The sequence below is a fragment of the Parasteatoda tepidariorum genome, chromosome 2 (genome assembly GCF_043381705.1).
Source record: "Parasteatoda tepidariorum isolate YZ-2023 chromosome 2, CAS_Ptep_4.0, whole genome shotgun sequence".
Classification (NCBI taxonomy): Eukaryota; Metazoa; Arthropoda; class Arachnida; order Araneae; family Theridiidae; genus Parasteatoda; species Parasteatoda tepidariorum.
This window is the reverse complement of record NC_092205.1, coordinates 85,070,990-85,086,610: the sequence shown is the minus strand read 5'-3', so window position 1 is coordinate 85,086,610 and position 15,621 is coordinate 85,070,990. Positions and strand designations below refer to the sequence as shown.

Genomic DNA, 15,621 nt, shown 5'->3' with positions numbered 1-15,621 from the left:
GCAGTTTTGACCAATACTTTATTTCACAGTGTGAAGTCTCTTTTTTTAAAAGTAAAGATCATAAGTCAATCTAAACCGTTGTTCAAACGGAAACTACATTAGATTTGAAATAATGAATCTTGTGACGTATAAATAAATAGATTTTATGTTACGCTATAAGGTATCATATTAAAGTTATCAAATTTTATCACATATTACAAAACCATATTCAATTGTTAGTTTTAGAAAATCATTACCATGCATTTCATTAAAAATTACCAACTCTCTGGTGTTCTCATAAATCTAGAAACCTAACCTATTTCTTTTTACAGTGTTGGATTACATGAAAGAATTTCATAAATCATGTATTTTCATTAATTTATGAAAATGAGAAGTTGTTGTTGTGGTAGGCAATTAAGGTCCTTGCTTTCCGGTGTCGCCATCTATGGACAAGAATTCAATTTCTGCAACAACCACGCGTCACATCCGTTTACAGGGCGCACTCATTCATACATCCATAAAAATGAGAAGTGCTTCACATAAATTAAATAATTTGAAGCAACACACATTGATAAAGTATATAAATGCTTATAAAATTTAAATATGCACTTACTAACTACATTCATATCTTTAACAGCTTGAACACAACTGTAAAGTGGTGCGTCTGTAGACACTTGACACTTGTACGTTCCTGCTGAGTCAAGAGCTACGTTTTTCAAATATACTACGTTGCTACCTGACTTTGATAACTTAAAAATAAAAATACTCACATAAATATATATTTTTTGAAAAGAATAAAGCTATATATTTTTAAATATTTTAATCAGTAATTTTGAAAACTTTAATTGCAGTGGAGTTTCCAAAAAACAAAAAAAAAAGTTCAGTTGCATAGAATTTGGGTATTAAAAAATTCATTTTAACAGTATTTACAGTATTTTATCAGTTATATGTTATTTTAACTGTTATTATTTTAAGAGTATTTTAACAGTATTGACAGCATTTTATAGTATTTTAAAAGTATTGTAACAGTATTTTAACAGTATTGTAGCAGTATTTTTAAAAATTTTTAACAGTATTTTAACAGTATTGTAACAATATTGCAACAGTATTTTAACAGTAATTTAACAGTATTGTAACAATATTTTAACAGTAAATTAACAGTATTGTAATAATATTTTAAAATTCAGTAACAGTATTTTCACAGTATTTTAGCAGTTATTTAAGTAAATGTTAAGTAAATATTATTAAGTAAATGTAAGTAAATGAATGAGGTTTAAGTGTTAAACCTCATTCAATTCTGCGCTCTACAATACAAATGTATCAATAGCCATTCTATAATTTAGCTAGCAATGTTAGGTGCGTAAAAATGTAAAACTAAAAAATTGGAATTATTAGCACGTAAAACTTTTATAACTTTGAAACTATTTGTCCATGCATCTCCTGTACGTGTCGTTCACTTCTGCTCAGTCAGTTAAAAAAATACACGTGAAACCAGGATAATTATAATTAAAATTGCCCATTCAAAAGTCTAAAAGGAAATAACCATCAGTCAGAGTGACCTGTTTTAAATATACGTGAAGTAATGGGAATTTGTTTTGATTAAAAAAATAGTTCAAAACTTGATTGATGGATTTTAATATACTCGACCAATTAGAGTCCTCCTAAGCTGTTAACTTAAAGACATGCACATGGTTGCTACACTCCTTGTTTAAATTCCATCAACGATGAGGTTTTGAATCGAGGTACGAAAAAATATCGGTTTTTAACTGTGCATAGGTTAATACAGAATATCATTCCAGCCTTTTTATCAAAAGTGCAATGTGAGTTGTGCATGTTACGTTTTTTAAAACATCTTATGACGAGTACAGCATCATTTATCGGTCAATTTTTGAAATATTATTATTTTTTTTAACAGAACAAATTCCCATTACTTCACGTGCATGCTCAGATAAAATTTTAAGACGATATAATCCTTTTAAAAATTTCTTTCATTAATTTTTTTTTTTAAAAAGGCAACTAGAATTATAATTACTTTGTGGTTGAAATGGTAAATTTGCATTTTCTTACAATTTTAATAATAATTATTATGTGCATAAACTTGTAAATTTTCATGTATTTTTATATTTGTTTTTTGAAACGTCAATTATAATTGCAATGGGGATAAAATTGTAAATTTGCATATTTTTTGTTTCTTTTCTTAAAACAAACCTTGCGTTTAAGAATCTCTTACTTTATCATATATTACCTAGCATACGTAACAGTTATAAGTTATTTCTGATACTTCCAAAATCTGCAATATTTCAAAATCGCTAAATGCTTTTCACATAATTTCCAACACTTGAGGTTTTTGCAAATTTTTTGTTCCAAAGGTAGTGAACTGAAGCCGTAGTTTTTAAAGCAAATGGAACAGTTAAAAAATTATCATGACTTAATAATATGTCTATCTGATCTTTTTATATCTTTTTTAATTGTTTGAATATAGCAATGCACAAGTTTCTTTGATTCGAATTTACTACTAATAATGATAACCATTTTCGATACCGCCATAAAAAGTGTTTCTGAAAATCTGAAAATTCCAGAGTGGTTGCACAATTATATGCAAGAGTAAAAATGTATTCAACCGTTTTCAGAAATTCTCTTTACCCTAAATTGAATGGTATTAATAGAAATAATAATTAAATGCTTCATTCTCTTACGTTATATTTCAAGCAAAAAATCTATTCTGTTTCACTGAAAACTAATTGAAATACATTTTTTCTTCACTCTAAAATTACTTTGTATAATGATGCATTGTTTAAACTAGATATTGCTATTATATGACAATACAAAAAGATAGACATACACACAAAGAAGAAAATATTGTATTGTGTCATTAATGTTTTTATTTTATTATTTTCGTTTGATTTTTTTTTACAAAGAGCAAGTCAGTTTTTAGTCTCAAGTCGAAAAAAAATAACTCCATCTATTTTTGGGTTTGAAGTATACTAAAAATAAAAATACTTAGAATAACTTTTTAAATGAAAATATCTTTTTTGAACACAAACAAAACACATTTTATGCAACTTTAACTAAGATAAAAACATATGTTTGTTTAACTTTAAGCCGATGAAAGAAAGAAAAAAATGTATTTTCAAAGGAACATATATTCAAAGATATTTTTCTTTTTCCTTTCTTTTTTTCTTCAATCACGCAGAGAGTAAATTGAGGTAAAAGAAACAAAATACTTCATATTATGTAACAAAATAGGAAACAAATACTGAAATGTGAACTAAGGAATTTTTTTTAAAAAGAATCATAATATGCTTCTTTGAAAGTTGTATACATGGATCTCTGATTTCCAGAGGGACAAATATAGCCGTGGGAAAGAGCTCGATTTCTCAGTTTTAGGGGAAAAAAATGTTTATATATTTTTTTCATGTTTTACATTTGATACTAAACTGAAAAAAAGAGGTTAAAATAAGTTAGACTGAACTGAAAGCGAATAAAAGTGTAAGTATAGTTTAAATATTTGCGTAGCATTCAAAATTCAAGATTTTGTGGAAGAATCTTTTACGTTCTTAGATACACTGCTCGAATTTTTTAATGCAAGTAGTATTCATATTAACAATGGAATTATAATTAATTTTTTATATCAAATATTATCTGAAAATCCCAAAAGTATTCTGAATATTAAAAAAAAAAAATAAATAAACCCTTAATTTCCCAGAAATAGTTTGAAATGATACTCAAAATTTTGAAGTGTTTACTTTCTGCAATCATTATGATACTTTTTATCGACATTTCTAAAATGTTCTAGAAACAATGTATGAAACCAAATAGTGTCAAAAGTTAGATTAGAAAATTTGTGACACTTTTTTTAAGTTTCAAATTACAGGTTTAGTAGTTAGTATTAAGCATACGTATTTTTACATGATCTCACACTGTAGAAAAAAAGGTTTCACAAAAACGAGCAAAAATTTGTCAAAATAGCTTTGAAACAAATATAGTCGTATTTAAAAATCTCCGGGTATTCAAAATAGAAAAGACTTATACTTATTTTTGAGCAAAGTACATAGCTGTTAAGGAGATGTAGAGGGGTTTTAAAATGCGTAAGAGGTGATGTGTAAATTGATGTGGAGGATGAATGTTCATTAGCTGTAGGCAAGATTCAAATCAAGATTTTTGGGTTCTTTTTAGGATGCTTAAGTCAACATCAGTAGTACACTCAGGGGTAGGGATTTTTGGGGAGATTTATATCGTGGCCTACCCAATGGCATATCAAGACATACGAATTTCCAATATCAATATTAAGAAGGATCTCTGTTTGGAAAATGAGGTCCCAATAATTAAGTCAAGGAGATCAGTAATGTTAATTTCACTTTTTAATTTCACTTTATCATAAAAACCTTTGAAGGGATTCACAATGGTTACTATATAAAGCATCCTACCTCTCCCTGGACTATGATAGTTAAAGCATCCAACTACGAACTTTGGTTCGAATCTTGTTGATAGCCAAAGTACATTTCTTCCTTCACACCGATTTTAAGAATCTGCATTTTGCTCTGGGGTTTTCAGATTCGACTATATTTGTTTTGGAGTAATTTTGAAAAGCTCTTTTTTTACCGTTCGAAAAATTTACAAAACAGTCTTAGTCCAAAAAGTCGTAAGTCCAAAACATTCTTTTTTCTACCGTTTGAAATTAAGCATCTACAAACATTACGCTTTCATCTTAAAAATAAATCTTGGACTATTTAAATTAAAGTTGAAATTTTTGGAGTGATTTTTATTATTCTAAAATGTAGAAGAAAAAACTTTTATTTCAAAGAAGCATTCGTGGAACACTAATTATTCAATGCTAACAATGAGTAAATTTCCGAAAAGGTAAACAAATTATTCGAAATCTCTAAAATCAGCAATTAAGTTTCAGTTGCTCTAACTTACATCGATGTCAATGCCAGGCTGAGAGAAATATACTGATTGGTTGTCATCTTTTGGTTCGAATCTGTAAAATTCTAGATCGTCTTTGTACCACTTGACGACATAAAGTTCTTCACTCCCAAGGTCATAGTTGCAAACAAGAGTGACTGACTCTCCCAATATGGCGGTAGAGGGAACTTTTAGTTCAGTTACTCTCACACTTTTACTCGAAACTATATCTATAATTCAAAAATTATGGAATTAGAAAAAAATTTGTAAAATATAACAAATACAACATTATTTGCATATTCATAATACTAAATACATTTTAGTAACATAAGCGTAATATATTGTACTTCACCGTACTTGTACTAGTAACTTTCTTGGTCTTACCATACTTCTACAATGCGCCAAAAAAGCAAACCACTCTAAATAACTTTTAATCTAATGATCGGATCTCCACGTTCTAGGAATCATTCTTAATGGTTCAAATGGATAACCTCAAATAGGCTAATTAATAAGCTCAGACGTTATTTTAAGTTGCGAACAGAAGCATACTAAAAGAGGTAGTCGCAATCATGAAAAAATGGTCCCCAAAGTTTGGTCAGAAGAACGGTCCGAAATGCGGACCTCTTAATGTTAATTTCACTTTTTGCTCCAGAAATTACTCATTATTATAAAGTGTAAAAAAAAGTTTCGTAAATATTTGTTTTTTTCTTATTTTACTCAACAATAGTAAATTTTTTAATTGTTAGGTATACAGGTTCTTACATAATTTTAAATTATGTAATGTTTGTATTTTTCAAGGCAAAATGCAAACTTTGAACAAAGTCGGTTGAATAGTTCCTGAGAAATCTAATTTTTAAATTCGACTAATTTAAATATTCAACATTTTTAAAATTAAATTTCGCAGGAACCAAAATATCGTCTGCACTAATTAATTAGCATATTTGAGGTCACCTCTTTGAACCATTAAGAATGAGTCCTAAGGCATGACGATCTAATCATTAGATCAGAAGCTATTCTAAATAATCCGTTTCAGTTTTTTTTCTTTGCATTGTACAACAATAGGGTGTTAGGTGACAGCATCAAATTTTGAAAAAAATTATAAATCGACTCCACTCTAAATTTTTAATAGCTAAATTTTTAGTTTGCCACATTTTAGTTATCTACATAATTGTACTGAACATCATTATACATCTTGCATCATTATACATAAGTGTTAATGCTTTATGTTATACATATAAGATCGTATTACTTTAGGAGTAATATATAAATTACTATTTATGCAATACAATGTATTGATTACTTATAGTTTTAAAAATAGCATATTTTTAGATAAGCTCACAAATTTAATAAAAAAAAGTTGAAAAAAAATATTGAACTATGTGGCGAATAAACATTTTTTCAAGAGTATATTGCTTCTCATTTCCTCAAACCAGTATGCTTTGTACAGTATTCTTAATACTGCATTTTATTATGACAGTTAGACCTTCCTCACTTTGAATTGTTCACATTATAGAGCAATATATTTCAATTTAACATCCTATTAATACATCATCTAAATTTGTAAGCTATTATCTATATTATGGTTCAACGACATTACTTAATTTTTGGCACGCTGGGTTAGAGTCCTTTTCGTTAACTAGATTTTCAGGATTTGATTCCTACACTGTAAAAAATTCCGGATCAAATTACACTATAAATAATGCTACTTAGCGTAACATCAACAAAAATAGATTTTACTGTAAAGTGCCGGAACTTTGAATTCAAACTTTTTACATTGTTGATCGGAGATTAATTCATTTTTAACTTTTTTTTTACCTTAAATATTAAATTTTCAGTAAAATGTGTTGGCACATTGAAAGCCAGTTCTTTTTACCATGAATTTTAAATTTTTTTCCTACAGTGAACCAAAATTAATTTTAATTCTACTGAATATTTCATGCACACACAGAAAAAAGCTCATTTTTATTATTTTTAAAAATGTTTTCAATTAAATATGTCACGAAGTTTTGTAATCAATAATACAGTTCAATACTTCAACAATATTGAAAGTGTTTCGATTTGCACCAAAATAAAAGAAATGTATTATTATGTGATCATTTGTAATGAATTCCATTCATTTATCTAACAATTCGCTCAGCTACAATCTATTAATATTTAAAAAGAACCTGTCATGTTTTATTGTATTAGTTTTTCCGTCCAATTTCCCGTTAAAATAATGCTCAAAACCCACGCATTATATTAACAAAAAGGTCAATTAACATTTTGTTAAAAATACACTGATGCTCCGAATAATAAATAATTTATTTGCGTAAAAAAACGCAGCTCGTAAGCAAATTAATCATCCAGATTCAAATTTATATTTGATACCTAGCGAAAATCTGATAAACACAATGATATTCAGTAGCAAATATTTGCACAAAAAATACGACAAAATTAAACAAATCTATGTAAAGCCATTTTCGACACGCAAAACCATTAGTTACCAATAAGCATTTTTTTTGCTTCTAATGCCTTAAGTTAATGATATGTAGTTTGGAAAACCATTAACTTCTGAATGTGTAATACCCGGGGATAAATTTCAGCCTGACATTAAAAACATTTTTTTGATTTATTAAGGTATTTATTAATGGTAATAATGTACTTTAAATGCTTTCATTTTTAAGTGCGGTTCTTTATGTGCTTGCTGAAAGCTCTGACCGATAAAAATGCGAACAATGAGATATTTATCAGAGAAAAAATAATTAATCATTTCCTCCAAACTATGTTATTTTACCATTGATAAATCTGATTCTACTTTTTTTCTTTACATATTTGCTTTGATACATGGAATTCATAAAAGATAATAACAAACAGAAAATTCATAAATAAAAATGTTTTATTAAGAAATAAGAGTACCTTAAGGCCTTAAATTATATACACTTTTTTTTTATTCCTTTGTCTGTCTTCGACTATGGGTATAACATAATTCAACCCTTTCTACGAGTACAAAACCCAAGATAAAAAAAGCTTTTAAAAGTTCAGAAACAGTTTTAGCAAAATAATTCATAACACGAAATGTAAAATGACAAATGTGACAAAAATGAATGACTGTTGAAATGAAAAGTTTGAGAAAAGAAAAAAAAATGGCATTTAAACACTATAAATTAAGTATAATGTGTGTATAATATTTTAAGAAGGATAATTCATCCAACCTTTAAGTATACGAAGGCTACAATTATTCTGACATCGATGTACTGTCTACTTTGGCATCCTGTCCTGCATGAATTATCTTTATGAGTTTGTGAATTTTGGCAGCTTGCTTCCACAAAAGCTCTTTCTGGAAAAATTCGTTAGTTTTTGTGGCCGGTAATCCTTAAGAACTATTGATGGTCTTATGAATTCGGATCAATGGTGGTTTCAATTATTCTTTTGGTAGGGAATGTTTTTTCCTTAGAAAATAGTTTTAAGTAACCAATTTAATGCATCTTTGATGTTCTATTGATTCATTTTGACTTGTGCTGGGTCCGTTAAAAAAAAGACTTATATTTTCTTTTTTATGCGCAAAGCCCTAGACCAGGGGTGGCGAACCTTTATACACCAACGTGCCATTTTCTCTAAAAAAACTGCTTGATGAGGTCATAGACGTGCCGTCAAATAATTTTGACTTCGTGATTATTGGGATAATAATACTAAATACTATCAACTCAAAACTTTTCATTTACATTAAAAAAAAAAAAATACCTTTCGCAATGTCTCAGTTATACACGTAATTCAACTTAAAGTAACATCATTGTGACTTCTGTTGTTGCAGATTAGATGACCAATAACTTATTGTTAGGTGTTAGTTTAAGCAGAACTGTTGATTGTTTTGCTAGTTATTTATTGTTAGCTTGTTTTCGATGGTTATAAATTTTTTTTTGCCATTAATTTTTAATTTTTTTATTAATAATTGTTTATTATTTTGTTTGTTTTTGTGAAATTTAATATAATTGTTACATATGCTTCATAGCGTAATAACATTTGTGTAATAACAATTCATAGTGTAACAACAATTCTGATCGGTGGAGTGCCCAAAATATTGTGTCGCGTGCTATAAATGGCACGCGTGCCATTGGTTCGCCATCCCTGCCCTAGACCAAAAAGTATATAACCTATGATTTCCTTGTTTATATTAACTTGCTTAGTTTGGCTTGAAATGACGAATGGTAGTAAAGTACGTTGCAGATTTAATTTGTGTGGAATTAGATATATAATTTTGCGAAATCTAATTGTTTTTTATTTGAAAAAATGTCTTAATATAATTATTTGATTTTGACAAGCAATATATTTGTCACCCATATGCGTATTTTTCTAAATAATTTCAATAGATTATTTGATATTACTAAACGTTACTAAATAAAACATTTCTTGCACAGAATATAAATTTTTTTTTGGCATTTAAGTTTTCAAATATGAAAACTGTGCTTAATTTTATTAAAATATAGTGTGTATTAAAAAAATTCTGAATTTTTTTTTCTGAATAAAAATAATTGTTTCTTCTTTTTAGAATTTTACCACATCAACATTTAGTTTGTCATATAAATAAATTCAGAAATAAAACTTTAGTGTTCCATTCTTGATTAGGAGTGAATTCAATGCAATATTTCCATATCACAAGTTAAAAATTCATATTATTTACAAATATAAAATTATTTTTTTAACCTTCTTAAAATAGAAATATAATTTTTAATTAAATGGATTTAAGGGGGACTTGTATGTCAGTAAGAAATTTTATTGTTTTTATTACTTATTTTTTAAGAAAAAATTATAATGTTTATCGAATTTGTTCAACAAATTTATTACTTCTAATTTCGAAGTAACAAAGTTTAAAAATATTTGATATTTTCAAAATTAACATAAATAAAAATTCTTCTTATATAAAAACATTTATTTTCGATTTCCTCATATTTTTAGCGTATTTCTCAATTTCTGGATTTTTTAATGCATTTTGTAATTTTTTCATGCATTTTAAAATTACATGTAAATTAAAATTTGTTGCTTTTCAGTTTAAAAATATGTTTTCTTATATTTTTTAATGAAATTTAAGGTTACTTTGAATTTTTAATTTTCTCGAAATGCACCTCAAAATCGTTACTTTTTAAGTACTTATACTTTTACTTCTACTCTTTACTCGTTACTTTTTAAAATTAAACCTACTTTTTACTAGTGACTTTTGCTCAAAGTACTTGTACTTTTACTCATTACGTTTTAAAAATAGCTTTTCCATGTATGGATTATTATGTCCACATTGAAGTACTCACATGGGAGTGTTTTGATATCAAGAACAATACTTTTCTTCCATTTGGATTCACAAACACTGAGACCCGCACTTTTTTACTTGTGATCATCTTATTTGTGATCTGAGGTATTGAACAAGGCTCATGCGGAAAAAGAGCACTGTGAAAAATTCCATGTAAAATTATAGTAAAGAGTACTTCAGGGCATCAGAACTTTTTTAAAGGAATAAAAGGGACTAAAGTTCTTGTGAAGAGTCCCTTTATTGATTAAACGATGTAATGAAAGTAATAGATCAAATATATATAATATAAGCAATTTTCGATAGAATTGGAAAGCAAAGTTTTGCAGAAGGGATTGGTATTTGCGTATTTAAACAAATAAACAGTTTTCTTTTCTCTCAGAGGAGCATTGCCATTAAAACATTTTAAAATGTAAATAAAACAAATACTGACAAAATAAAATCCTTAATTTTGTTTGAGTTAGGAGAAACAAGTTAATATCGTCTTTTTGTCTCCATATAAAATAGCGGTATTGATATTTAATATGATATACACAGTTTTTTTAGATATCTAAATTCTAATTGGCTAAATAACTTAAAATTCCCGGAATTCATAGATACATGTTTTGCTTCTCGATTACATGCCATGCTGAAGCGTTTGCTCAGAAAATGAGACGTTGATATATATTTTTATCGTGCTGAAATTAGAATATGGCGTGAATGCTTCTTCCTTGAATAACTTTTGTTTGCAAAACTAGTTTATTTATACAGCAATCGATTAAAGCGGTCACAATACCCTCGCCAATTGTGTTGATAATTTTTTTGCATTCACCTCAAAAGAGATATTGTTGCTATGGTAAACAAAAAATAAATTATTCTTTAGTTACCACGTTTGCTCTTGGCTAAACAAATTTTAATTTTCTGCCTATAAAGGCCTGTAATTTTGAAGCATTTATCAGTTTGAAATACAATAAACAAAATTTTTAATATCACATTTACTTAAAATCAATAATTTATATAGGGTAATAATAATAGTGGAAATAATTAAGATGATCACCGTAAATATAATTCGTTTGATTAATTTATTTTATCGTACAACCGGCGTTGAACAGCAGATAAAATTCTGCGTTTACGACTATCAACGTTCGATTCCGCAGCCTTGTAATTTTGACCCTGATCCAAAAGATTAGGGAAATCCTTGATCATACTCGGGAATAAACTTGGATATTTCTGACTGAACTAACCCGCGTTTACGTTACATGGAGGGGTAAACTACGAAAACCTCCCACAGTTAGTCCGACGGCAAGGGTATTATAACCTATGATCCGAAAAAAAACATAATTTGCTCGTTTTGCACACATTTTTTCCCAGGCACTAAATAATTAACAGTAAGAATTATTTCGCGCCTGGTAACAAATCTGTCCAAAACCAGCAAATCATGTTTTTTTTTAAATAAAATAATTGTTTATTTTCTAAAATCCTCAAAATTTTGTAATTAAATATCAACCTTATTATTTAAATCTTTGAATCATCCAGTATTATATTATTACTTTAATCGCATCCATTTTCGGGCCAATAAAGCAATTAACATATCAAACGTGCATCATTACTGCAATAAGAATGCATAATTAAAAGGATCCATTTATTTACGCTTTCGTGTCCATATTTTGCAATTTGGCAATTTTATTACGTAAATATTTTAAATCATTCTTGAAAGATTCCGGTCCGCGTAAGTTTATTTGAATTCGCCACTCGCTTCATAGATTTCGTTTTGTGTTTTGATCTGTATTTTCGTTGCATTTTTTTTCTGTTTTTTTTTTCTTGATATATGTTTCATTTCGTATATATTTTTTTTCTTAATATGTTCTATTTTCTTTTCAATTTCTTTAGTGCTCCTTACACTATTGTATGATTCATTTTGCTTTGGCTTTATTGATCTAATATTAGTTAGCACTCCATTTTGCGCATATAATCGTGTGAGCTGATAAAGTCATTATGTCTTTTCATTATTTTGTTTTCCGGCTTTATGATATTTTTTTAAATAATTTTTATTCTTCTCTTTTCTTTTCTAAATCTTCAATATCTTCATATATATATATATATATACACAAACTGTAGTTTAACTCATTCGAAAACTTGGGTTGAACGTTGCTTTAAGATTTACTTCATTGTTTTCTTTAAACATTAAAAATTTAAGACCCGGGAAAATTAAGCTTTATAGGAGGCTTTCAAATGCTGGTCAAACAACTTGTTATAGAATTAATTATTCAACTTTCATAGCATGCAGAAAGTTTTCATTGTTAACTTGAACATCATGCTTAATGTTTGAGTGAATCCTTTGGGAGTAGTAACAATAGCTAGACTTTTAATTTAATCTTTGTTACCTTAACTTAAATATTAAGATTGGAAGTTTCCTCCCATTAGAGAAATTGAAATAACTAATAACACATTTTCTTTTCCCATAAAAGTTTTTTTTCCTAAGAAACATACTTAGCTAAAAATTCCGGATCAAATTACAATAAAATGTATCTGTATTCAAAGTGCCGGTACATTTTACCATAAAATGCCTTTTTTCCGGAGCAAAGAATATTATATACCGTAAAATAGAGATCTAATATTTTACGGTACAATGGATTTTAAGACAAAATGGTTATATATTTTTATAGCTTTATTTAAGCAAAAATTACTTTCTTCTGTAAAATTTTTTTTGCATACTTTTGATGGTTAATTTTATATTTGACTTATCATGACTTACAAATAAGGAAAATTTACGAAGTTGGGCAGTAGGAACAGTATGACGAATTAGAATGCGTCAAAAACTTTTCGAATCAATATGTTTATTTCGTTTAAACTTATATTTTAGAAACTTGCTTAGTTCAACTTAAATAGTTTAAAGCATATGGGAATTGATTTCAAAATTGTACCTATTGTTTCCTAATTCATCTAGAGAATAGAAAATTCTGGAAGGTATATAATGTTTTTGTTGCCAAAAATATAGCCAAAACGTTATTCTTTTGCTCTTAAGTTTGGAAACTTAGCATGGTTTTTCGAAGTCTTTTCGCCAAGGAAAAAGGCATAAAGAAATCAAGAGTGAAACTGTGACTTTAAATTATATGGGCAATCTTGTTGTGGAGAATTATCTAGTCTTCAGAGAGAACAAATTTAAATATTTTAAAAATTACTAAACTTTTTTAAAAACACCAACTGGGTGACATTTTCCCATTTAAAAAGATTTATCAAAATCAATGCCTCATTCTCATATTTTGCAATTTTGTATGAGCCAGATAATGCAGTATTGAAGTGAATTTTTTAGCATTAAAATATTGGAACAAATGTTTTTCCTTTTCTTAAAACTGTGGCTTTTCTCCATAATGACGTTTTGCGCCATTTTCAGAACAAGCCTCGAAGGTGCTGGCAAAAGATAGGTTAAATTTGCTTGACAGTCATGAGTAATTGTCCCAAACTTAATTCAGTAGTGAAAATATCAAATTATATTGAAATTAAAATGAAAATTATCCGTGCATAGTTTCATCAGATGACGAAACCTTTGAAAAACAATCTTTTAAAATAACAACGAATTCATCATTTTTGCCTAAAATATGCAAGAAAATTCAAATTTTATCTGAAGGAGAATTTGACACTGAACACTGCAAAATTAATAACGAAATTTCGTCGTACTGCGTATTTAATAAAAATTGTACAATTACATAAAAATAGAAGCTGTTGTTTTGCTGCAAAGCACATTGTTATGTAGATAAATCTGCTTATTTTCAAATATATAAAAATTCAACTGTCAAAAAAGGCTTAAAATATGAAAATTAACGCCAATTATATATTTGTAATTTAATATAATTATAACGCCAATTATTATACCAATTATATATAACGAATACCTGTTCTTAGATAGCAGTTTTCTTTCATCATCCGAAATTCTTATAAAAACTATTATTCTACTCGTAATGAAATTACCTCATTCTCCGGTGTACCCATGGAATCTTCTTCAAAATTTTAGCGAGTGGGGACAAAGGGTTGAAACGATAGTAATAAAAGAGATAATATACTCAAGAAAAAAAAAGACTGAGAATCTCTGAAACCATAAGTGAAAATGCTCAAAACTCACGAAAGATTAGGGAAAAAATCGATGCAGTTAAAAGTATTTTCAGAGTTTGTTGTTGACTAACATACCAATGGTGTCAGGACTGAAATTATTAGAAAAGAAGTTGGGTACTACGCTTAGTAATTTGAGCGTTTTTAACTCTCCTTTAACTCTCTTTTAACTCTCCAAAAACGAAAAGGATCATTATCCCCCATCTTCGTAAAAAAAAAATTCTCCAAGCGTCTAGTGAATTCTCAGCTATTTCGATTTCTAATGCATTAAGAACCCAGAAACTACTAAAAAGGTATATTATGTTTTTGCAGCAAAACATTTAGCCAAAGCGTTTTTCCTATTCCTTTAAGTTTCAAAAGGTAGGTAGGTAGTTACTTTATTTACGTCACACTAGAGTTGCACAAAGGGCTATTGGCGATGATCTGGGAAACATCAATGAGGATGATACGAAGACAAGTTATTGTAATTTTGATCCTCTGCAAAGGGGATGACTCCCCTGCTTCGGTAGCTTGCCGATCTGCGCGTGAAATTGAGCACTTAATGGTAGAACAGTTTAACGAGGATCGATACCACGAACTCTTGGTCCCTACGCAAGCTGATCGAAGTTTTTCCCCTCCCACTTACAGACCGCAGCCAGTCATACCTGACTTCAGTGTTCTACTGGGAACCGATTCTTTACGAACAGTCCTCTGCGGGACAAGTTTGAAAAGTAAAACTGATTCGTGGTAAACTAAACATAATTGCAAATTCCTTATTTTTGCCAAAAATAAACAAGAAATGCATATTTTCATTCAAAAAATATTTTTTATTATGTACACTGTTACGAAATCTATATCGTAATAAAGTATTGGATAAAATTCGAAAAAAATATGACTATTTTTAAGAAATTATTATAAATGGTCAAAAAATGGTGTGTGGTCAAAAAACAAATCTAAAGCTTTATCTCTCAGATAATGAACCTTAACTTTAACAACAAGGAATAAAATGGGTAGGCTACGTTATCTGAATGGACGAAGACAGTACTAAAAAAAGAGTTTTCAATGTCAGACTAGTTGGCTCACGAAAAGGGGCCGAATTCGAGATGAATAGATAATCTAGAAAAAGACCTTTTGGTCTTAAAACATAAAAACTGGAAAACACTTGCAGGAGAAAGGTCAGCCTGGAAAAAAATATCTTGAGAAGGCCAAGGCCCACCCTGAGCTGTCGAGTCATTGATGATGATGATGATGATGATTGAATTACATACCAATGGAAATTTTTGTTTATTGAAAAGTATATGTTATGTGTAAAAAAATTAAATTTTCAAATATTAAAAGATTGAACTGTAACAAACGAAAAAGCTTACAATATAAATCTTATAACACCAATTATATAT

The 15,621-nt window shown here is 28.4% G+C and overlaps 1 protein-coding gene across 3 annotated transcripts in view; it reads right to left on the bottom strand.

Moving 5' to 3' along the window:
- Positions 1-15,621, bottom strand: part of LOC107440765 (endothelial cell-selective adhesion molecule-like) — a 104,725-nt gene that overhangs the window by 14,707 nt on the left and 74,397 nt on the right. For all 3 annotated transcript variants that reach the window (XM_043044523.2, XM_071177840.1, XM_071177839.1), the window contains 2 exons: positions 4,900-5,114; positions 593-728 (listed from right to left, as the gene is read on the bottom strand). In XM_043044523.2, the coding sequence (XP_042900457.1) occupies positions 593-728; positions 4,900-5,114 (351 nt within the window). The remainder of the gene's footprint in view (positions 1-592; positions 729-4,899; positions 5,115-15,621) is intronic.